At 42.3% G+C, this 23,521-nt stretch overlaps 2 protein-coding genes across 3 annotated transcripts; both read left to right on the top strand.

The window, feature by feature from the left end:
• Positions 1 to 285: 285 nt before the first annotated feature.
• On the top strand, positions 286 to 11,865 carry derl2 (derlin 2). Its single transcript, XM_035625336.2, has 7 exons — positions 286 to 442; positions 5,631 to 5,696; positions 6,455 to 6,528; positions 7,832 to 7,925; positions 10,091 to 10,286; positions 10,370 to 10,460; positions 10,778 to 11,865. Exons 1-7 carry the CDS (start codon positions 350 to 352, stop codon positions 10,881 to 10,883), a joined length of 720 nt encoding a protein of 239 aa, XP_035481229.1. The 5' UTR covers positions 286 to 349; the 3' UTR covers positions 10,884 to 11,865.
• Positions 11,866 to 13,225: 1,360 nt separating this feature from the next.
• On the top strand, positions 13,226 to 20,405 carry LOC118300689 (SWI/SNF-related matrix-associated actin-dependent regulator of chromatin subfamily B member 1-like). 2 transcript variants are annotated; one of them, XM_035625327.2, is made up of 9 exons: positions 13,226 to 13,548; positions 15,310 to 15,421; positions 15,530 to 15,638; positions 16,238 to 16,375; positions 16,829 to 16,956; positions 17,074 to 17,240; positions 18,586 to 18,776; positions 19,021 to 19,152; positions 19,811 to 20,405. In XM_035625327.2, exons 1-9 carry the CDS (start codon positions 13,459 to 13,461, stop codon positions 19,848 to 19,850), a joined length of 1,107 nt encoding a protein of 368 aa, XP_035481220.1. In that variant the 5' UTR covers positions 13,226 to 13,458; the 3' UTR covers positions 19,851 to 20,405. The 2 variants fall into 2 exon arrangements, with proteins under 2 accessions (XP_035481220.1, XP_035481221.1); XM_035625328.2 differs by lacking the exon at positions 13,226 to 13,548 and adding an exon at positions 13,647 to 14,072.
• Positions 20,406 to 23,521: the final 3,116 nt, after the last annotated feature.

Genomic DNA, 23,521 nt, shown 5'->3' with positions numbered 1-23,521 from the left:
TCTTACTCACCGATTAATAATCAATGAACTGTTGCAGCTCTAAGAGTGGTACATGCTTATGTATGTGTCAACGTTTAAAAATCCCACAACATTTATATGCAAAAGCCCCGTTTCCGTTTGAGGGTAGTTTGAACGATGTAATGATTTTGCACATTCTTTTCTTTTGCTTTTCAAATAAATAACAAATGATTGACATCTTGCGGCTCGAGCGACGTCCTGTCTTCCTTTTCCCTCCTGGCATGTTCGGTTTGTTTTGCGTTGTTCTCTCCCACCGCACTCGAACGCACCACGCCGCGCTGCGTGAGATGACGTGTCAACGAAGTGCCGGAAGTCCCCGGCCTCGTCCAAAATGGCCTACCAGACGCTGCAGCAGGAGTACCTGCAGATCCCCGTCGTGACCCGGGCATACACCACCGCGTGTGTCCTCACCACCGCCGCAGTGGTAAGGTCCCCCCCCCCGACGCCTCCCGCTGCGTCGGCCCCGGCCGCGGCCCGACAGCGAGCCGCGGCCGGGGCCGACGTCACGTCGTCGCGTCGCCGCTAGCTCGACGGTATCGCTCCGACGGCTGTGAGAGCGACGTGCGTCGCCTGGAGCTCACCCGGGACGTGGACGCGCCTCGTCAGCAGCCTCGGTTCCTCCAGCTGCGTTCGAGCTTCAGCGAACGAGAGAACACGCTGGGAGTACAGCGAGGTCACCTGTGGCCCCTGTGGTCCACTCCCTGTCGTTTGTGTTTTCACTCGCTTTGCTCTATTAACTCAGGGGTTTACTATACGCACTGCATGTGCAATGACGTAGCTGGAGGGGAGCAAGGCTCCTTACAAGTAGAGCTATTCGTTTATTCGTTGCTGTATATGTGATCGGCTCCCTTTTATTGATGGTTGGACACCTGGTTCGATCCCGTCATGTCCATTTTTTGTGTTGTAATGCACACACACACACACACACACACACACACACACACACACACACACGTTACGTATGGATTATGGTTTGCATCTGTCTGCTCGAACAGCGTGGGGAGAAGGTGCACGCCACAGTGTCAGATTGCCAGTAACGGTTGGCAGAATTCACGGTTCGGTTTCCATTGCGGTACAGCGGTGTCACGCTTTTCGGTACAGCAGAAAGAGTGGAGATGCCAGAGCGACGTCCTCGACTTTTCAATAACATAATAATGTACGATGTTTTTTTGGACTTTGAACAATGACCCGTCTTCTTTGCGGCATACGAAACCCCCCAAAAAGTGTTGTATTGTAGTAGTTATGATCAGATACAAACAATGAAACACGTGTTTATCAATGGAACTCCACTGGGAACTTTTAATCAAGTTTTTTTTTTTCAGTAGGATGACGAGAATGTCCACATTTTTGTGTGATCGGCACAGATCTGCTCGATGTGACGAGGCCTGCTTCGGACAGTTGGCCCTCTGTCCGGGCTTCTGTTTTATTGTGCAAAGCAGGAATCCGCCGCCGTCATTTGTTTGGCCCTGCTTGAATCCGTTGAACGGCTCCTAAACGCTGCGGGGACAGTTGCGTGGTTGAGCGCAGTGGCTCTGAGAACATTATATTTCACACAGTAGTTCAAGCTTTATTAAGGATTACAACGTGTCGTTGGGCTCGTAACGTGTGCCCAGCCGGAAGCCCCGTACCGAACGGTTCAATGCAGATACGTGTATCGTTACACCCCTTAAATTAACACAATTACTGTTATAAGTCCTGCCTCATGGGCGGCTGTGAACGGGCGGTAGAGATGTTCGTGCACCAATCGGAATGTCGGCGGTTCGATTCTGCTTCCCCAAGAAGTGGTTCGATTCTGCTTCCAGTGGTTCGATTCTGCTTCCAGTGGTTCGATTCTGCTTCCCCAAGAAGCAGAATCGAAACACGCAACCGCGAATTGCCTCTGACGGCTCTTCCAGCAGTGTGTGAATGGGACAGAGAAAGAGCGATGAAAAGCAGCGCTGTATGGCTGTATAATGTGAATGGATGAATTTGACTTATCATGCCCCTTCAAATAATTTATTTGGTACACAAATGTAGGGGGATAAATGGGTCATTCTAATGGACTCATTCATTTATTGTAGTATTTCAGCTGGTCGATGTTGAACGTTTTCGAGCTACTTTATGTGACCATCGCAGCATCATATCAGTTAGTTTAACAGTCTGCCCTGGTAGGAAAATTTATGGTAATACTGTACGTTTCCTTGTTACTGGCGTTGTTTCTTGTCATCTGACCGTGTTAGCACCACACACACATGCTGTGGAGCAAATTGCAGATAGAAGCAGGTCTGAAATCACATATCTCCATCCTCTGAGAGGTGCAGAAAACATTGGATTTCATTTCATTGTCATTTTCATTTTAGCAGGTGAAGACAGCAGAGCAATGAACAGCCATTGCCAGCTGTGGGCCTGACTCAGTTTCAAACTAGGGATGCACCGGAATGAAAACTGTCGGCCGAAACCAAAACTGAACAAAATGTAACACTTGACCGAAGGCCAAATACAGAATAACCAAACATGTTTTTTTAAACATAACAGTTTTTCATTAATTTTGCCAATTTTTTTAAACCACTGCATACATGAAAATTTTCAATTACAAAAGTACAATTTATTAATATTTATATAACACTGAACAGTTTTAAAATCCCAGCAGACATTATACCAGCAAAGCACAATATAACTTAAAATGAATAAATTAGAACAGAATAAAATTAAATACTATTTTACAGCCTCTAAAAGAGTGCAGCTGTTTCCGCCTCTTTGGTTAGAAGACGTTAGCGCTGCAGCTCCTCTCCCTGTGAGCTGCTCACATGAGGCGCGTAGAGAGAAGTTTCTGGATTAACACCCGCTCGTTTGTGGTGAATCAGATCAGAAGATACTTTGGCGTCAACATTTTCATGTTGTTGTGTGCACCGCATTCCACGCTGATCGCGTCATTAAAAACATTGTTCGGTAAAAATTCTTCGGCCTTTTCATTTATGCGGCACACTTTCGGTGACCGACGATTCGGTGCGTCCCTACTTTAAACTGTTTCACAGCAGGTTTCCTAAAAACATGCACTTTCTTTCCAGCTGCTGCAGTAAACACAAACTAAATCACATTACAAAACAAAAAATACTAAGCTTAATGTGTAGTCACTACACAGAAGAGGACAGAGGTTTGGACAAATCAGTGATTTGACCTTCCAATAAGTAATGTTTAAATGGTGCTAATGTTTAAAGTGTGTAACAGAAGTTGCTCTAATAAGACATGAAACCCTTTATTTGTCATACAAGGAAACTGTGTTGGTGACTCACAGAGACCACATTAGACATTTGAAAATTAAAATGTAAGTTAAAAATAGAAATTATAAATAAACACAACAATAAACAATAGCAGTGATTAAAGGCAAGTGTCGATGTTAAAGGGCAACGGTATAAGTGAGTGAACAAATAAATAACTAATGACAGCAGCAGGATTTAAGTCCATTTAAGTTTCATGAGGATCATTGGGACCTACATTTTGTAAATGGTAGCTCTTCTTTATTATTAGCCGTGTTAAATTTTATTTTCATTTCTGACTCCTCACCGCTTCCGAAGCAGCGAGGTGGAACTTATTTTCCCTTTCCTCAATCATCCTCCCACTAGCTGCAGCTTTGGGGTTGTCTTTGACTTGGACCAGCAGAAGTAGAGTTTACTTTCACTTTCACTGTAGGTTTCGACAGATTTCCATGTGTTACCGCTTTTACTTGCAAAACATTTATTAAAGAAGTGGTAACGTTGTATGAACAGGGATTTTTTATTTCTCAAACACCGGCAGAGACTCACTTCCTGCAACAAACCCGCTGGACTTGGGGGAGGGGGTGGTCAGTGAAAGTGCAGTAGCGATCATACAGAAGGACAGGAGGCCAGATACACAGTCACTCTTTACTGGACAGACGCATTCACTGACATCCCAGCGTCTCGTCCAAACACCCTCCCACTCCCCTCACTGACCGGCAGGGTCGCTACAGTACTAATACCACACTGTAAAAATCCTGTTTTCTACAATTAAAAGTAAATGCAACACCACAAGCATATAAGAAAATGTACTTGAAGTATTAAATGTTAAAGTGCTAGTATTATTTCATTAGATTATTGTTATTCATTGAAGATAGGGAAATATTCAAGAAGAGTATTAATAATGTTGATATGCGATCAGTATTTTACTTTTTCTGTACCTGGATTATGTGTTATGTCAATAAAGAAAAGAAAAAGAATCTTATTTGTGTCCCTAGGACCTTTTTTCTTTTTACCGTGGTATCGAATATCGTTTTTTTAAACTAGTATCTTATTGAAGGCTAGAAGTTTGGTACCGTAACAACCTCCACACGGAGCAGGTCTCTGAGAGTGAGCGCTGGCTCTGACACAAACACAGATCCCTCCTCAGGATTGGGAATACCGAAACTTCATCATAGACGAATACATTGTTTACGTTTATACCGTTAGCAGCACCGATAACGTCGGAGCTTATAAACACCATTCTTTCATTATTTAGTGCCGGGGCCCAGTTAATATCGGCTTTCGGTACCCATCCCTAGATAGGACTAATCTCTAATCTCCTCTTTAAATGTTTTTTATTTTGACCACAATATCCCAGCAGCGCCGATCAAATTTGCCTCCGGCATTTCAAGCTTTTCTGCTGGGCGGATACCGGTTTATTTTCCGTATGATATGCATTCTTCATATGTGGCGAAGAGCCCTCTGACGCTGTTTGAGGGAGGACCCTTTTCACTGCTGCACCGCTAAAATGCATGCTACAGCTCTTGAGCGGGAAACAATGATGGACAGGTCAGAAAAATACGTTTTAGAAAGTTTTACAGACCATGATGACGAAGAAATTATGCCAAAGAGAGGATTTCTGTTGTTTGGAGGATTTTGGTTTTTTAAAGGTCTGATCGGCACTGTAGTGTCTGTATGTTTAAATCAAGAGCAGGCGGTTTAAACTTGTTTAAAACGCATATATGCCTATAACTCATAATAATTCTGCCTTTTTATTTCATTTGCACTTTTGTTGCACTTTTTCCCCATCATTTCACGTTGTAACAGTGCATGGAGGCGTTGTTTATTACTGCACAATTTGTTTGTCAAACAAATAGTTGTTCCAAAATTTGGGTTGCGACTTCTCACCTCAGGAAAAACTTCACCAAAATCTGTCTATTTTGTCACTGAGGAAAAAGACAAGAGACAAAGCTACACAGAGCAACGTTTCAACCGACATGATCTAAATGTCCTTCTTGTAGATGGCCAAGCTTCACATTTCTCTTCCCGTGTGCTCCAAACATCTTTCTGTTGATTCTGCACAACAGCAGCACTCACTGCTTATGAAAATATAATACAAATGCTTTCAGAACATGAATAACAGATGCCTTGTATTTTCTTTTTGGACGACCAACACGCTCGCACGCACGCACGCACGCACACACACACACACACGCACACACACATTTAGAAGAAGATATTTAGAAGATGCCTCAATGAAGAAACAGACTTATCTCCATATCTTTTTTTTTATCCTTATTTGCTTTAGTTTGGTGTATGTTAATGTTTGGATCAACATCTTTATCATTACTGTCTATGTTAATCCTGTCTTTGTTCGGTCTTTGTCTTTTCTCACAGCAACTAGAGATCATCACACCATTTCAGCTTTACTTCAATCCGGATTTGATTCTAAGGAATTACCAAGTGAGTAACTACTCTCACTGTTGATCTGGATCATGAGTTGAGGGAACACAACATTTCATGACACATGGATCTGTGTTTGTGTCACACCCAGCGTTCACTCTCAGAGACCTGCTCCGTGTGGAGATATTCAACAAGTAATAATGAATAATAGTAATAATAACAGCAGCGATGAATGATAGTGGTAATTAGGGTTGTCATCACAATACCAAAATGTTGATGTGGATATTATACCAAGTTTAGAGGGATAGTTCAGTGATTTGGAGGTGGTTTGTATGAGGTACTCCAAACTCCGTTAAATGACATCGCTGATCACCATCTCCATGAGGTAACATATAAACTATGCATATAAACTCATACAACCCCACTTCAAAATCGATGAACTATCCCTTTAACATGATGTAACGCTCGACACCAAAACAATGATTGAACTTGATATAAAACTGTTCGATAACTATTTGATCAGAAACGGAATGTCCACAAGGGTTGATCATATTTTCGAATTCACGGTTTATCATCAGCCTTGTAATACTTTGGGATTGTTGAAGTCTCAGTGGGAAGGTCCTGGTTATTCTTTAGTTAAATTGTCAGTGTTTTTTTATATACATACAACAACTCCTTCACGTGGCCTGACTCACTTCAGTTTGTTGACAAACTGTAGATTATTCAGTATTTTGAATCAAAGACGAGCCTCTGGATGTTTGTGTGTGTCTGTTTTATCCTACTGAATCTTCTGTCTCTCTCTCTCTCTCATTTTCCAGGTATGGCGACTAATAACCAACTTCCTGTTTTTTGGTCCGGTTGGCTTCAATTTCCTGTTCAATATGATTTTTCTGTATCCTTCTCAGTATTAGCTTTAGTATGTGAAGTATTTCTTCTTCACAGGTGAATGTCATGTGTGCTTTTGAAGATGTACAAGATGTTGAAACTTGAACGATGGTCTCAATACGCAACATGAAATGCAGCACATATTGCACAATCTTTCAAAATGGGGCGGACGATCTGATATCTTATAATTTGGCATATGATCTGTTTTCAGAGGAATAACCCAGATCCTGGGGATGGTTCAGCATGGATACAGTAATGACTTATGAGACAAGACAGTCTTGTTTAGGGCTCAAACTAACTATTCTATTCTGTCGATTATTTTCTCGATGAATCGATTTGTTGTTTGATCCATAAAATGTCATAAAATGTCGATGAAATTTCCCAAACCCCCAAGATGATGTTTTGTTTTGTCCACACACCAAAGATATTCAGTTCACTGTCACAGAGGAGCAAAGAAACCAGAAAATATTCACATTTAAGAAGCTGAAATCAGAGAATTTTGAGTTTTTTTGTCATAAAAACTACTTGAACAGATTAATCGATTATCCAAATAGTTGGCGATTAATTCAGTTGCCGATTTCTAATCGATCAATCAATTAACTGTTGCAGCTCTAGTCTTTTTACAGAAAACTGAACGTTCCTTCATCACAACCAACAGATATTCATTTTGTAACGGAGAGAGTACCAGTGTATTTTACAGAGCGCTGCGTTGTGGGAACATTGAGTGTTTTTGAAGTCTTTCAGTTAATCAGCCATGAAAGTCTTTGTCTGGTCCAGTTTAACTTGCAGGAGAAAAGAGGAAATGAATTGCTGACGAGTAAAAACGAGCTCTGATCGTCTCCTGACATCTTCACTGCAGAAATGAACCAGAGATTTAATCTGGACTCGAAATTACTGGGGTCGCGCTACAGCTCCTTTTCCATTATTGTGGAGTAATGTAAACATATGTAGTAAACATATGGATACTTGCTGTATTCTACCTCTGTTGCATGCAGCATAACTATATGATCACTATCGTCACTGTGGAAGCTTAAGTGTTGCAGTGGTGACGCTGTTATTTATTACATTTTTTTTTTCTTCAGTCTTTTTCTGACATGAGTTGTGCACTTGTTTTGTGTGGATAGCCTGGATGGTGAGGAAACAAATGTGTGATTCAGATCGTGATTCTATCCCAAAAGATCGTCATATAATCGCCCGCTCCTACTTTCAAATCCGAATCTCAAACCGACAGTATGATACGGTTGAAGAAAATGAAAATGTGAGTGAGTGATTCCAGTGCTTGTGTCGATTTCCTTAATCTTCTGCTCCAGTTACAGATACTGTCGTATGCTAGAGGAGGGCTCGTTCAGGGGGAGAACAGCTGACTTTGTCTTCATGTTCCTGTTCGGTGGTCTTCTGATGACTGTATCCTTCCCATCGACGTGTCATTCAAAATCATTTTAATGTGCAGAGGATGAGGTCTAAATGAACAGTGAAATGACCAGCAGATCATCTAGTACCAACACTAACCTTAAACATTACAGCTTTGGGGTACACAAATAGTGTGTTTTGTGTTTGTGATGATATTATTATTATTATTAATATTATTATTATCATTATGGATCGGTAAAAGTCAAACTTACTGTACCTTTGAATTAGGAATTGGTAAAAAAAACGACAACACCAAAACTGTGGTGGAAATGGTGCTGTGGCGTTTTTCTGGTATTAACTATAACCGTAATGTTTAAAAAATAAATGACTGATTTTGTCTTCTCATAGTTTATCAGATATGACTATCAAAATTAATAAAATATGAATACACTCTGACAGAAACACAACATTCCTGAGTTTACAGAGACAAGTGATCTGTTGGGATAATATAGAACTATGAGCTCTGTGAGATATGATGGAGCCTGATTATTAAGGGCTTTGTAGGTGAGGAGCAGGATTTTGAATTCTATTCTGAATTTTACAGGAAGCCACTGACCTTTTCTAGTTCCTGTCAGAATTCGTGCTGCAGCCTTTTGGATTAACTGGAGGCTTTTCACAGACTTGTTGGGGAACTTCCTAACAGTAATGAATGACTGGACTCGTTTTTCAGCCTCCTTTTGAGATAGGATGATTCTAATGTTCTGTCCTGGAGACTTGCTTTATGTGCGAGTCAAAGGGTCAAAAGATAACTCCGAGGTTCCTCACAGTAGAGCAGATAAACTCATACCACAATATCACACCAGCACATTATCATTAGTTTGACCCTTTATCACCGTTCCTAAGCCCTGTTCCCCAAAGTACAACGGCCTGAGTGATTGTGAAAGTGAAGACGAGCCAAGGGCACTGACAGTGCTCCAGAAGTCCTCTGCACAGATGAGGACCCCGCCAGAAGGACGGGCCATCTCATCAGCCAGGCCTTTGTGGTGCTGTTGCAAGACAGCAGCCACTTTGAGTAAAACGCATATGATAGTGGAGCGCGTGAAACCGCGATTAAAAGACTGAGAACATGAGGAAAAAGACCAAAACTTTTGTAGGCACAACTCCAAACACTATGTCTGGTGAACACCAGGCACCGCAGATCACCTGGTTGATACCATCGCTCCGGTGAAGCATGGAGGGGACAGGATCACGGTATGGGGGGAGAGACTGGTCAGAACTAAGGGAAGGACAGAATGTCGTTGAAGAAAACCTGCACAAGACTGAGACTAAGGGCGACTGTTCACAACAGTGAAGGACACAGACAAGACCAGTCTCTGACTACCTGAGTGGTCCAGACAAAGCTCAGATTGATACCCCATGATCAGGGGTTCTCAACCTTTTCTACTTCAAGGCCCACCTATTCATACTTGCAACGGGACAGGGCCCAAAACCATATTTTAATGAAGTCAGGCTTGTATCTACGCACAAATTTAACATTTTTAAGTGAAATTGTACTTTTCCATCCTTCGCCACGCCACAACCCACCGCTCAGCTCGCTCAGTGCTAACTGTCGACAAACTGAGAATTGATGACGTCGTTTGATGAGGGTTTTATTTTTTAAAGATATTTTTGGGGGGCATTTTTTAAGCTTTTATTTGACAGGACAGTATTCAGCGTGAAGGGGGAGAGAGTGGTGGAAGCCGGGGTCGGACTCGAGCCTCCGGACATGTGGCGCCGCGATACCAAGTGAGCTAATAGAATTATTAATTTATCATTTTAATGATCTTTTTTTTTTAAACCTCATATAATTTGAGCATCCAATTACCGTCATATAATTAGATTAATCAACTTCATTGTTTCAAAGTGAACTTAGAGCTGAAAACATTTTGCAGTCCACTAGAGGGCGCTCACAGAGGAAGTCTGCCAGACAGCATCTGTCGAGAGACAGTCTACAGACATCCAGTCTGACAGAGTTTGAGAGGATCTGCCATGAAAAATTGCTTTCTTTTGAATAACTTCTGAATGCCATTATCATAAAATATCCCTCAGCCATCGCTTATATGTTAGAACCAATTGAACAGCTCTCGGTTTGGCACCAGCATGTTTTGGTCACAATCACCAGTTTGTCCCTGGTGAGAAATGTCAGCACACTTCATCTTATTTCTTTAACAAGGTTTCAGATATTTGGCACTTTTGTGAGCCTGGTGTTCCTGGGCCAAGCGTTCACCATAATGCTGGTTTACGTGTGGAGTCGACGGAACCCAAATGTTCGCATGAACTTCTTTGGCCTGTTGAATTTCCAGGCGCCCTTTCTTCCCTGGGTGCTAATGGGGTTCTCACTTCTGCTAGGCAACTCCATCATTGTGGACCTTTTAGGTAACCGTCACCTGCAGACGTTATTCAGCACTAAACAGTACGAATGGTGCATTGTGGGTCTTCATTTTCGCTTCTCTCTTCAGGTATTGCTGTGGGTCACGTGTACTTCTTCCTGGAGGATGTTTTCCCCAACCAGCCAGGTGGTGGCAGGTGGCTGAAGACCCCGTCTATCATGTAAGTCGACACGCTACAGTATTAAGGTGTAGGAACTTGATCATTTATGTGTTACATATTGTATTCTTAACCATTCTATGAACCAGGGATGGGGACATTAACCGATTCGTATCGGTGCAATTTTGGAAAGAATTCGGGATGCATCGGCTATTAAATGTTTTCATCGGCAAAATCCGAACTATTAGATGTTTTATCCAATTGTTTAGAACTACTACAATCAGGGCAAAAAGAAAAACGAGGTGTTCAGCTGACAACTGCCCCTTTCTCTGTATATGTTGAGAAATCATTCTCATTCTCCTCCTCTGTGTCTCCAACAGAAAAATGCTGTTTGACACCCCTGAGGAAGATGCCAACTACAACCCCCTTCCCGAGGAGCGCCCCGGGGGGTTTGCCTGGGGAGAAGGACAGCGTCTCGGAGGTTAGATGTGGTCCCAGATCCTCCCTGATCGTCAGGCCACCTCCAAGGACATTCCCCCCAGAGCGATAAAGGGAATGAACACAGCCTTTGCTTTTCGACATGTTTGTGTAGTTCTGGATGAAGAATGCCAAAACCACCACAGAGATGACGTCTGTTGTCTTTACATACGGGCTTAAATCATCAGAAACTCTTTTTGGTGCCAGATCGTTGCTCTAAGCCTTTTTCAAGAGAACGCAAGCTTTATGTGGAACTTAGGACAGAGAGCCTCTGGGCTCGGCTGATGTTTGTCTTCATCTCAGAAAAAAAAATCCTGATATACATAAACACCTGTCATGTGGAAGAGGGGAAAAAACAGTAAAATATTATCAAACTGAATTTGTTCAGATGGCAATTGGATTTTTTTTTTTCATTTCACTTTTTTTAAAGAATAAATGTAACAAATGATGCTTTGATTTCATCTCTTCTGACTGTCGTAGCTTTGCATGAAACCAAAGACTTCTCAGAAAATTAGATGGATTCATTCATACAAATGACATTATGATCTGCAGCTTAACTCTCATTTTATACAGATACAGATTTTTACTATTTTATTGGTCCAGCGTTTCCTCCACGTCCGGTTACGTTATGTTGTCAGAACTGGACCCCTTTTTCTATTTCACTGATACAAACAGGCTTCGGTCAGATACTGTATGGAGTCATGTAATACACAAACCACTTTTAAACAGTCCTGCATTTTGATGTGTGACAATACTTTCGGCTTATGTGATAGATTTTGCACATATTTAACTCATCTAAATCAACACAGTTTTATTATAACATGATTTTTCTTACTGACTCAGCAGCATTTGTAGAGGGGATTTAAAAAATGTGTTAGTTTTTTTTGTCTTGAGAGAGAATTAGAAAATGTATGGGTTATTGTGCCACATATTTCCTATAACGAATAAGAGTGAAAAGTGTTTTTTGGAAATAAAACAAATTCTCTGTGAATATTTCTGAGCAGTCTTAGATGAATAATGGAACTCACTCTTGTGAATGAGAATCATCCGACATGTAAAGCAGTCATTCGCTGTGGCCACTAGGTGGTGCTGTGACTGGATATTGTCATGTCCAGTTTCTCGAACTAAGGCCGCTTTGAACGAGAGTTTACGCGTTTTCAAGAAATTCAGTCAAGTTCATTTCCTTAGCTTGGTCAGAACCGCCTTAAGATCTTCCTCACGTTGAATATTGGGAGTCAAACAGTGTTGCCATGGCAGAATGGCAAATTTTGATAACTCTCAGTCTGACATTTTGATGATTTTCTTAAAAACACCCAAGACCCCTACAAAGGATATAATACTCTGACCACTCCCTTAATGTGAGCATACACCAAGAATAGCAGAGCACTACACAGCAAGCAATAACCCCCCCCCCCCCAAAAAAAACCCAAAAACCCCAACAACAAATCACAATGAAGTTCAATGTTCCCCCCACAAAGTTAAAATCCAGTTCCCCAACCTCAACCTCTGAATCACTTAATCAGGCACAGTCAATATTCACACTCTCTGTCCACAAGACGGCCAAAAGTACTGTACAATACGGTACCGCCACAGACTTTTGGAGGTTTAAGATCCCCCAACAGTCTATGAGAGGGAACCCCCCCGGTCCAGGTAGCAGCTCTGTTGTGTTCGCAGTGTTCACCAGGTTCCCCTCCGCTTCCTTAAAGACGAGCCGCGGATACCAGGGATGAACGGACTGGGCCGCGATGGGCGGGAGAGAGGAGGTGAGATGGAGAATTATAAGCTGGATCCAGGAATTTCTTTTCACTTACTCTAGCATTGCAAGATATAGTGCATTTTTTTTGTTGTCATTCAGAGAATATATATATATATATTATTTTCACCAATATCCCTGGGAATAATCCGGGAATCAGGTATATTTAGGGATTGAGGGGACAGATCTATGATCAATGATCAAAATAATATTTTGAGTTTTTGTAATCATGTAATTGTTTATTGTTCTTATTGTAGTTGATAACTTTGCAATGGGGACATGATCAAATAGAATACATTTATCAATGGTAAGGTTTGTAAAATACTAAATAATGTTTTAAATGTCTACTATCTCTGTTTAAGTAATAAATAAGTTGAGCCATTTGTAATGAATATTTGACTCATTTTAGTGTAAACAGGATTGAATTAATCATTGGGACAGGAAAAGTCCCCGCGTACCAGGAACCGCCCTTTTGCATCGACAGGGGGCGGTAATGAGCTTCGCACATTGTTCCTCTGCTGTGAAACGGAGGAAGAGGAATACCAATGCTGCGTTCAATGTTTATGGAAAAGCGTCAACTTCATGATACATCACGTATTCCACGTGTTAACTGAACACATTTCGTTTGACGGTGTCTTGGTTTTTAAGTTAGTTTAGGTTTCACGGACGTCTGGCAGCCCGCTGAGCTCACACACACACACACGCGCGCGCGCTCCGGGCTTGTTCTTTAAACGCCGAATTGGAGACCCCGTCTTCACCGTGAGCCCCCGAACGCCTCTGCAGAACAGGGGGCTGCTCGTCGGTTGTTAGCACGACGGCGACGACGTGAAGATGCAGTTGGCTCTCAGTAAAACCTTCGGGCAGAAGCCGGTTAAGTTCCAATTAGAACAAGATGGGGACTTCTACATGGTCGGGTCGGAGGTACGTGGCGCCCTGTGCACTCACCCGCGGCGCTGAGCTTTCACGCCGTTAGCCCCACGGGTCCACTAGCATGCTAGCGAGTCCCGGCGGTCCGGGGCTCCATAAACAAAGAGCCGCGTGAACGCGACGAGCGGGACAGACGTCGGCGAAGTCCGACCGACGAGCGGTCCGATGTGACGTCGTCTGCCGCTGTCCCGGGACCCGGACGAACACAGCGGCGGGTTCGGTCCCTTTTCATTCCGGCGTGTCTCGAGCAACGTGCACGAGAGGAGCTCGTCGAGCCGCGACACCCGATCGATTGGTCGTCGACTACGAGATGAACCGCCAACTGTTCCGACAATCGGGTTCTTTGTGGAAGAAAAAAAGAGAGTCATAATTCTCTGATTTCCTCGCTCCTCTGTTTTAATATATTTGGTGTGTGGACCGAACAAAACATCCTCTTGGACCAAACCACTAATCGATAATCGTTCGTGGCAGCCCAAACGAATTCACTCCTAAGTCCTGCATGAACAACAGTACCTGACGTATGTAAACATCATTACTATGACCGTCGTTAATCCTTACCAATAATAATTCTTACCCCTGCGGAAGTTGTGTTCCCCAACATATGATATCATATTCATAGTTATATAAAAACAAACACACTGTGACGTATACTAGCTCTCAGTTCACAGACATGACCTAAAGCGTCTAGAGATTGAAGACGAAGTCATGATCGTGTGATTGGAACGAGCATCACGACGTCACGATGACGTCACGATAATGTCATTGTGTGTGAGGAATCTGCGTGGATAGATACATAGATAGATGAATACTTTATTCATCCCAAGCTGGGAAGTTCTGTTGAGCAGCAGCACGTTTCACACAGCACACATCAAAAATATATACAATATTCATACAATAAATTTAAAATATATGAATTGCCAGAACAAATATAGAAATTAAGAATGATAAATTCACAGAATTTACATCAAGTATTGACAGTGGAACAAGGTCTATCTGTCAGCCAGAGGTGAGGTGTTATAAAGTCTTATGGCTTGTGGCGGGAAAGATTTCCTGTACCGGTCCTTGTGACAGAGAAGCTGAGTCAACCTATTGGAGAAGGAGCTGTCTGTCCAGTGTGAGGTGGAGAGGATGGTCCGGGTTATCCATGATGGACAACAGTTTGTTCACAGTCCTCCTCTCCACCACTGCTTCAAACGCGTCCATCTTGCAGCCTATTACGGAGCCAGCTTTCTTGATCAGCTTGTTCAGTCTGTTTGTGTCGCTGGCTCCGATGCTGCTCCCCCAGCAGACCACAGTGAAGAACAGTACGCTGGCAACAACAGACTGATAGAGCATCTCCAGCATCCTGCTGCACACATTAAAGGACCTCAGCTTCCTCAGGAAGTAGAGTCTGCTCGTCCCCTTCTTGCACACAGCCAGTCTGTTGGTTTTCCAGTTCAGTCCGTTGTCGATGTTGACTCCCAGGTACTTGTAGTCCTCCACTGTCTCCACCTCCTCCCCCAGAATGAAAAGGGGCTGTGAAGCTTCTTCCTGAAGTCATATCGGCCGATTCCGATGTGTCTGTGAAAGGCTAATATCGGCCATCAAAATGTTCTTAGCGAGATACAGTTCAGTGATAATTTAATGTTTTGTTGAATATGTGTGTGCGTTGATAAAGCAGAATGTTGTAGATCATTTTGACTTTTTCAACAGGTTTCAATTTAGTGGCCAGATAATGCTTTTGGATCGCTGAACGATTCACATTGTGCTTTGCAGGTTGGAAACTATTTGCGTATGTTCAGAGGCTCTCTGTATAAAAGATACCCGTCCCTGTGGAGGAGGCTCGCCTCGGTGGAGGAGAGGAAGAAGATTGTGGCATCGTCACATGGTGAGTGGCTTTGTTTTTCACTGGAGCTTGGCATGGTCAGTCTGTGAGGTGCACGGGTTGTATGACAATGTATGTCTCTGATTGAAACAATTTTTAATATTATTGTAGCCACTAGCGTTACTCTGCTGAAGGCATCAGAATGTGAAGAGATCTTTGAGGGTAATGACGAGAAATACAAGGCGGTGTCCATCACCACGGAGCCCCCAGCTTACCTCAGGTAATTTCTTATCTTCTTTGTGTACGAGAGCATCTGCAAACATATTGAAATGCAGATGTAAAGGATGGAAATGTGATTTTTCAGTTCTTCCCTTTTTAATGAATGAAAACAGTTCTTATTCTGTTTTAATCAAGTTGATAAGTAATGCATTTTGAATAAGGGAGCGGTGCTGAATATGTTCTAAATGCTCTGTAAATGTTACAACCAGGCTTTTGAATTAACAATTTGAATCACCAGCCAACTTGGCTAGTAGATTTTTAGAAGGAGCGGAGCTGTTAGCCAGCGGGGCATGGAAATAACTAGCAACTCTTTGGTTTCCAAACCTCACTCGCCGACACATTAGGAGGCGTGCTAGCAAGCGTAGTAATAGGCACTGAGTTTAGCGTGAATGCAAGCGTGTCTGTCACGTCAATGGCCCGATGGACTGCCACAATCACAAAACGCATTTTACCGTCCTCGGGAGGGAGAACTCAGCATAACACCTGCCCTCTCTCAAACTGTCAGCATTGGTCAATGTCACAGATGTGACAAAACCTATTGTGGTAGGTAAAAAAAACGTTATGTTCTCGTCAACGTTGTGTTCTTGTGTTTCTGTAAAGAGAGCAGAAAGCAAAGAGGAGCAGTCAGTGGGTCCCCACGCTGCCCAACAGCTCTCACCATCTTGACGCCGTGCCTTGCTCCACCACCATCAACCGAAACAGGATGGGCCGGGACAAGAAAAGGACTTTTCCCCTGTGGTGAGAAGGTTTGTTTTTACAAGTAAAACAAAAATTGCAATTGTATTGCACAGGCTCTTTATGCTGTGAATCTGCATCTGATATTGATTAGATGTAATGTATAGTGCAACATAACAGCGACGCTCCGAGTATATTGAATATGTATATATATGCTGTATATATATATGAATACAGCTGCACTCATCAATGCAGCCTTTAGATCCCTCCCCAGGAAACATAATACCCACATGATTCACTACACTAACAGTGTCGATGAAATGTCAAGGACAGCAAACAAATCCAATGTCCTCTTTTATAGCAAGTGTGAATGTTCTTGTGTCTAACATGAACAGTCAATAAACAGTGTTTATATATTTTTTTAAAAAGTTTGTAACGGTATGGAAAGGTACTGATTCACATCCATATAAGAGTGGCCTGTGTTTCATATATAGTCCAACTTTGTGTCTCACTCAGCTTCGACGACCATGACCCTGCAGTGATCCATGAGAATGCAGCCCAGGTAGAGGCTCTGGTTCCGATTCGTCTAGACATGGAGATAGACGGACAGAAACTCCGAGATGCCTTCACATGGAACATGAATGGTAAATATACATCAACGAGTTAGCCAACATCCAAACCACATGGAGCATTGTGTCCTATAGAGTTTTTTGCTGTTGTGTTTCCTATTTTGTCTAACCTTGCCGTCCCCACAACCCCAGAGAAACTGATGACCCCGGAGATGTTCGCAGAGATTTTGTGTGACGACCTGGACCTGAATCCTCTGGCCTTCGTCCCCGCCATCGCCTCTGCCATTCGTCAGCAAATTGAGTCTAACCCCACGGACGGCATGCTGGAGGAGCAGGCGGACCAGAGAGTTATCATCAAGGTGGGTGCTGAGCCAACAAAACAGCAATACCTCAGGCAGGGTTTCCAATCGGATTTGGAGAGACCATGGTGGGGTCAGGGGTCATGCTCACTCGGAAGAAAATTTTGTGTATTTCAAATTAAAATCCATTAATCTGGTGAACTTTGACAGCAATTTAGGAGGTGAGAAGAACTTGTATGCTCTTGTATCAATTGTGTGCATAACAAAAAAGGGGCTTCTTTTGAAAGTATAATTCTTTAACTTCAAAAACAATAACAGCACAGAACAATCAACTGTACCAGTAACAGAAATGGTGAGCTTGGTACCTGCAGGAATTTTCAGTGAAAGTATCAATTTGTGTAAAATTATGAACAGATTATTTCCTGAGGATATTTCAATGTATCAGAGGATTTTTCCTCGTATTTTTAAGACCATAATTCTGTCTTTATTATGATTTTAATTACATTTCCACTATTATACAGGGTTTTTTGTGTTCGTCAAAGAAGTTAATTTTCATATAAATAAATGTGTATATATATAATTATATAAGGGCAGCAGAGAGGCTTCTCTCCACTGCTGGACACATCATCTTACTAATCCTGCTAATTATCCAAGAAATTGATCTGTCTGTCTCAGTCAGTCATATCTGGAGAACCTTTCATCTTATCTGACACTTGACGTGTGTTGTTTAGGGCCCAAGAACGTGCAGTGTTGAATTTGGACACACTTTACTTTTAGTAATGATACACTTTGAATAAAAGAGGTGATCAGCGCTGTGAAACTCATCAACCTCGGATACGTTGTCAATACAATGGCGGCGCGTTCAGGGTTCTGAACCGGACTTTGATCAGCGTGGCGTCAGTCACCGCGGCTCAACTACTGCAGATCACTTTTTTTTACAGTTTCAAAAAAGAAAACTGCAACCAGCAACACCGCGGGCCCAACATACAGGATGAGAACCGCCACTAGACTCGCCATCGGGCCCAAAGTTGTGGAGGCTGGGCAGGAAGAGAGGGGGCAGCAGTAGTCCCCCCCGGCCAAGCTAGTCTAAAAGCATGAAGTTACCAGGAAAAAAATTCATGTTCAAGTGACCAAAGTCCAACAAAGTGGAGAAGTGGACAGAGCTAGATGAATTCAGATTTGGGCAACTTTATTTGATGTTTATCACATAATCACATCCTCAGTCACAGTAAATCTAAAGATATGTGTATCCGTGAGTTATTTGTCCGTAATGAAAGAATATCCTCCCTCTTTAGGAAGTGATGGGGTGTAGACAGATCAGGAGCCACTGTGATGTTAAACAAAGGGGATTAATCATTTATGGAAAAAAAACTTTTAATGTTGAACGTTATTCCGTATTCCTCAGCTGAACATCCACGTGGGGAACATCTCTCTAGTGGACCAGTTTGAGTGGGACATGTCGGAGAAGGAGAACTCCCCGGAGTCGTTTGCACTGAAGCTATGCTCTGAGCTGGGTCTGGGTGGAGAGTTTGTCACCACTATTGCCTACAGCATTCGAGGTCAGCTCAGCTGGCACCAGAGGACCTACGCCTTCAGGTAACTCCATCACTCACCTCAACAGTGATGTTGGAAGAATCACTGGGATTTTGTGGTCCCAACACACTGGTCATAGAATATATTAAAAAGGTTTGACTTAAAATAAATAACTGTGGGCCATTTTGTGTATATATATATATATAATGTATAAACTGTAGACTTACCCTAAACGTTTGTATCCTTTATTAGCTGCTGATATTTGGTTCTGATTCTTTTCTACCATGTCTGTCATTTGCCCCAAAAGTGAGAACCCACTCCCCACTATAGAGATTGCCATCCGCAACACAGGCGATGCAGACCAGTGGTGCCCCTTGCTAGAGACCCTCACAGATGCAGAAATGGAGAAGAAGATCCGAGACCAAGACAGGAACACAAGGTGAGACAGTGTGATACATATAGAAAGTCGGACACATTCAGTAAATGAAACATTTGCTACAATATTTTGCGACTGATGGCACAGAGGTCAAACGGTTATGATCCAACAACGCAGAGTTACCGTTCAACAAGGCACAGGTGAAGTGGCCACAAAATGCAGGTTTTCAAACCCCAACTCATTTCCAGAACAGCTGATCTGTTAGTTCAACAGAAATATAAACAAATGCAAACCATACAAAATATAATCAGATCAGAAAGACAAAGTCACCTCCAGGCCATGGGAAAGGACTTTTTGAAGCTGGTTTGCCCACATTTAAAATCCTGCATATATATACATAATATATATAATTTTGGTGTAAAACGTCTGTTGCCTTCCCAGGGTCTCATTGTCAACTCAGCACTCTAAGAGTCGGAAATTTGTGTGTCTAGAAATGAAAACCCAGATTTTCTCTCAACTTGGAGTGAACAGTCAGAATTTTCACTAAATTTCTGTAACACACAAGACCAAGACAATTATGCATGCTTGTTTATTTAGTCCATCTCATCAATCATAATCCAGATGCTCACATCATTCCTAAAGTTTTTGTAAGATTCTTGAAATTAGTGTGAATATTTGTACACGTGTATATGTAACGTGTATATGTCATTGTATTTTCCAGGCGTATGAGGAGACTGGCCAACACTGCTCCATCCTGGTAGAGAGAGGCATGAAGCTACAGCAGCTGACACTCTGGATTCTCTTGTAAATCTCCGTCAAGTAAACACACGAATGTCTGTTGATCATCTGGAAGTCTAAGAAGACAGACATGTTCAGTCTCCACGGGCGTCTCATCCGTGCATTCCTCTGCATACACAGTTTACAATCATCGTTCGTGTTACTGTTATACGCACCACACCAAGACAACGTTCACACTACGCAAAAATAATCACTTGGCATTACAACGATGAGCTTAATATATCTGTAAGAATGCTTATTGAAATGATGCCATTAGTTTTAAAGGTGACATATTATGCAAAAATCACTTTTTCAGTGTTTGTGCACATCAATGTGTGTATCTGTGGAGCCTGCCGGCCCCCAAACTGTGAAACAAGACCACCATGAGCTGACTTAACCCGACATGCTGAAGCTCTGAACCACTGGTTCAGATTTCTGTCGTGGGCTATGACATTTCCTACACGTTTTGAAAATCGGTTGACCAACCACAACAGACTGGGCCAGCTGGCCAATCAGAGCAGACCGGGGTTTATCAGGAGGTGGGGCTTTAAAGAAATCCAGGCGTTTTAGTCGGAGGGTAAAAAGAGGAGCTGCAGGAATGGGCAGTGTGAGAACACTGACGCCTTTTCTGAACATTAGAGCATGTAAACCTTTTCAAGTGGTCACACAAATTAAAAGTATGAACCTGAATATGAGCATAATATGTCACCTTTAAAAATTCTAAAGACTCCGTCATTTTCTTCTGTCTGCCATGGTGAACATCAACATGTAGTGCTGCACGACACAACTGGTGTTTTTTAGTTTTGTTCGTTTTTCTCTTTTAATGAAGCCGACAGTTACTTCAGAAATGGTCCGAACAGAAGTGATCAACTATTTTGATAAGCAACTCATCATTTGAGTTTCAATCCAAGCAAAAGTAATGAAGAGAGGGTCAGTGACAGATGAAACAATAAGATAAATAATTGTTAGTTGCAGGTATGCAGGGTAGATAAACTAAAATACTGTAATTTTAAGACCGTTGTTTGCTACGGAATCCTGTGGGCTTGCCTACAGGCCTATTGGTCGTTGCATGTCACTGCATTTGTTTGTGTCACTGCTGACAGAAATGTTCTAAACCAGTGATTCTCAAACTGGGGTCAAAAGATAATTTCTGGGGGTCGAAGGTTGAGGAGTATCGGCTAATCTAATCAAACTAAAATGATATACTTTAGACCGAGAGTAGTTTTCACATTAAGTTGTCTGTAGCAGTAATAAGATCTGCTGTTTGTGAGAGTCAAAGTGTGTGTGCACCAGCTGCCTGGCGGCTCAGGGGGAAAAGAAAAAAAGAAAAATCACAGGACACATCATTCCTCTGGTGGTTCGCGACTCAAAATGTTTGAGAATCTCTGGTCCTCACCCCTCAGTCGGTGAGCTGTGCCTCAGCATATGAGTTGATGGAGGCGAGGGAATGTTGACACTCACTCTCAGGTCAAATATGCATTTTAACACGACGGCTGTTGTTATCAAAGTCAACGAGAATGAACGGGTTGATCATGTAATCATGGTGACAGAACCAGTGTCCTTGTGGCTTGGGTATAGTGTTTTTTAAACTGACTTAGCAAAATGTACCAATAACTTTGTGAAGATGTTGAACATTCGGTTCACCTTGGAAACCAAAACAACAGAAAACGAGTCCCTGAAAGGTGCAGTAAACACAAAACGCTCTTCAGCCACTCAAGAGTGGGGAGAATTTTTTACGTATGGCATATTGGTTCAATATGTTGTTGTATTGTTTCCACCTCACTGGGTCTTTAAAAACATCTCTTCTTGCTCCGTCTGAAGAACGTGTTCTCTATGGACTCGCCAGGGAGACGTTTTTTTTCATCTGGAGTCCTGCATCATTGTAACCGGACTGGAGCCTCTACGTCTCTTTAAGTGATAGTTGTCATGATGCAAAACACTGTTGTTGCTTGTTTTGTAAAATTGCTCACATTTATATTGTGGACTCATTTTATATATCAAAAATACACAATAAAGAACATTTGTTGAGAGTGATTTGTGAATATTTTTTTCATTTCTCTCAATGAGAGGGTTAAGATAGGAGTCTGTTTAGGAGCCATCTTGCCCAGTATGAAAAACCTCCTCCTTTTCCTAGTTTATGGTCGTCCCCCTCGGTACAGCAAGTCTTCCACCGGGCCTCGCCTCCACCCCACAGTGGCCCCGGGACACAGTCATAAACGGGGACTCCATCATTTGGAAGGTGAGAATAAAATCCTCCACAACTCTCTTGTTTCCCTTGTGCTCTGGTTAACGAGGTCTCCCTGACATGTACTGGAAGCAAACCCCTCAGTGAACACACTTGTCTCCACGTGGGAACGAATGACTTTCCTCCACAACAGGAACGTTGTAAAGCGAGACTTCATCCGGCTCTTGTGTTTTAAAAGGGTCCAGTGTGAGGGCTTTCATCCCAGGACCTGTCCCTACCCTCGGCCGTGGGACAGGGCACTTCTCGAAACATCTTTGGGTTTTAAATGTCAATTCACTGATGTCCCGTTTATTTGATCCATAAAGAGAGATTCTCCAAAGTGACCGATATTGAACACGATGATGTTTTTTTTAAGTACTAATCTTTGAGCTGTCAAAACGTCAGAGCATTTGGAGTCTTAATAAAACCCTTTTTCCAGGTCAGAACAACACGAAGTTTACTGAGGTGACAACGGCGACACGTGCAGTTATTACAGATGGAATAAAATGAGCAACAGGCACGAACATGTATTTAACATGTAGGGATTCACACAATGAACATGTGTAAAATTGCATTTGAGCATAATATTATTCAATAGCAATGAATGCAAACTATTTTGATATGCAAGGCTTACTCAGTGCATTTTGTGCCAAAGCAACTATTAATGACTATAGTCATTTGTGAACAACTTACCCTAATGTTCATATAAATAGTCATATAGTTTGACAACGTGTAATATACCATTCCACGATTGTGCCAAAGCAATTGAGAAAAACTGCAATTTGCACATTAATATTCAGTGATACAGTACTGAGTGGCAGATTGAACTTGTGCTGAAAAGTATCCAAATAAACCAGCAGACAATGCAATTATTGTTAATTAACTAAACAATTTGACTAATTAATTGACATTTGAATTGCTTTTGCTTTGAAAAATTGCACGACAATCGAAAATCCAACTGCAAACAAAATCGACTGCCCATCGTAACATTGCGCGTGCATGAGCATGAACGTGACCCCTGACAGAGGCAGCGGGGAATTTCTTAAACCAGTTTTAGCTTGCCAGCCCGTTGACAAAATACAAAATGTATATAACATAACCCCCCCCAACACACACACACAAAAGTCAAGCTTTCTTCTGGGACATTTCAAGTGCTCTTGGGGGGCCCCCTGGTGGCCACGGGGGCCCAAGCAGCTGTTTAGTTCGCTACTTAATCCTACAGCAATGCAACATATTCTATAAAATCCTCGTATTAAGATCAATACATTTGATGTCTGATTAATCGATAACAGACATCCAGAGCCGAGCAACGTTGTCGTGTACGGTTTTGTGCATGAGGATTTATGACAAAGCGGTGATATTTCACATCGTACAAAACACTCCACCTCACAGAACATTTCTCCTCGTGATTCTGATCCACCCTCCTCACCG

Source organism: Scophthalmus maximus, chromosome 2 (assembly GCF_022379125.1).
Source record: "Scophthalmus maximus strain ysfricsl-2021 chromosome 2, ASM2237912v1, whole genome shotgun sequence".
In the NCBI taxonomy this organism is placed as follows: domain Eukaryota; kingdom Metazoa; phylum Chordata; class Actinopteri; order Pleuronectiformes; family Scophthalmidae; genus Scophthalmus; species Scophthalmus maximus.
This window is presented reverse-complemented; position numbering and strand designations above follow the sequence as displayed.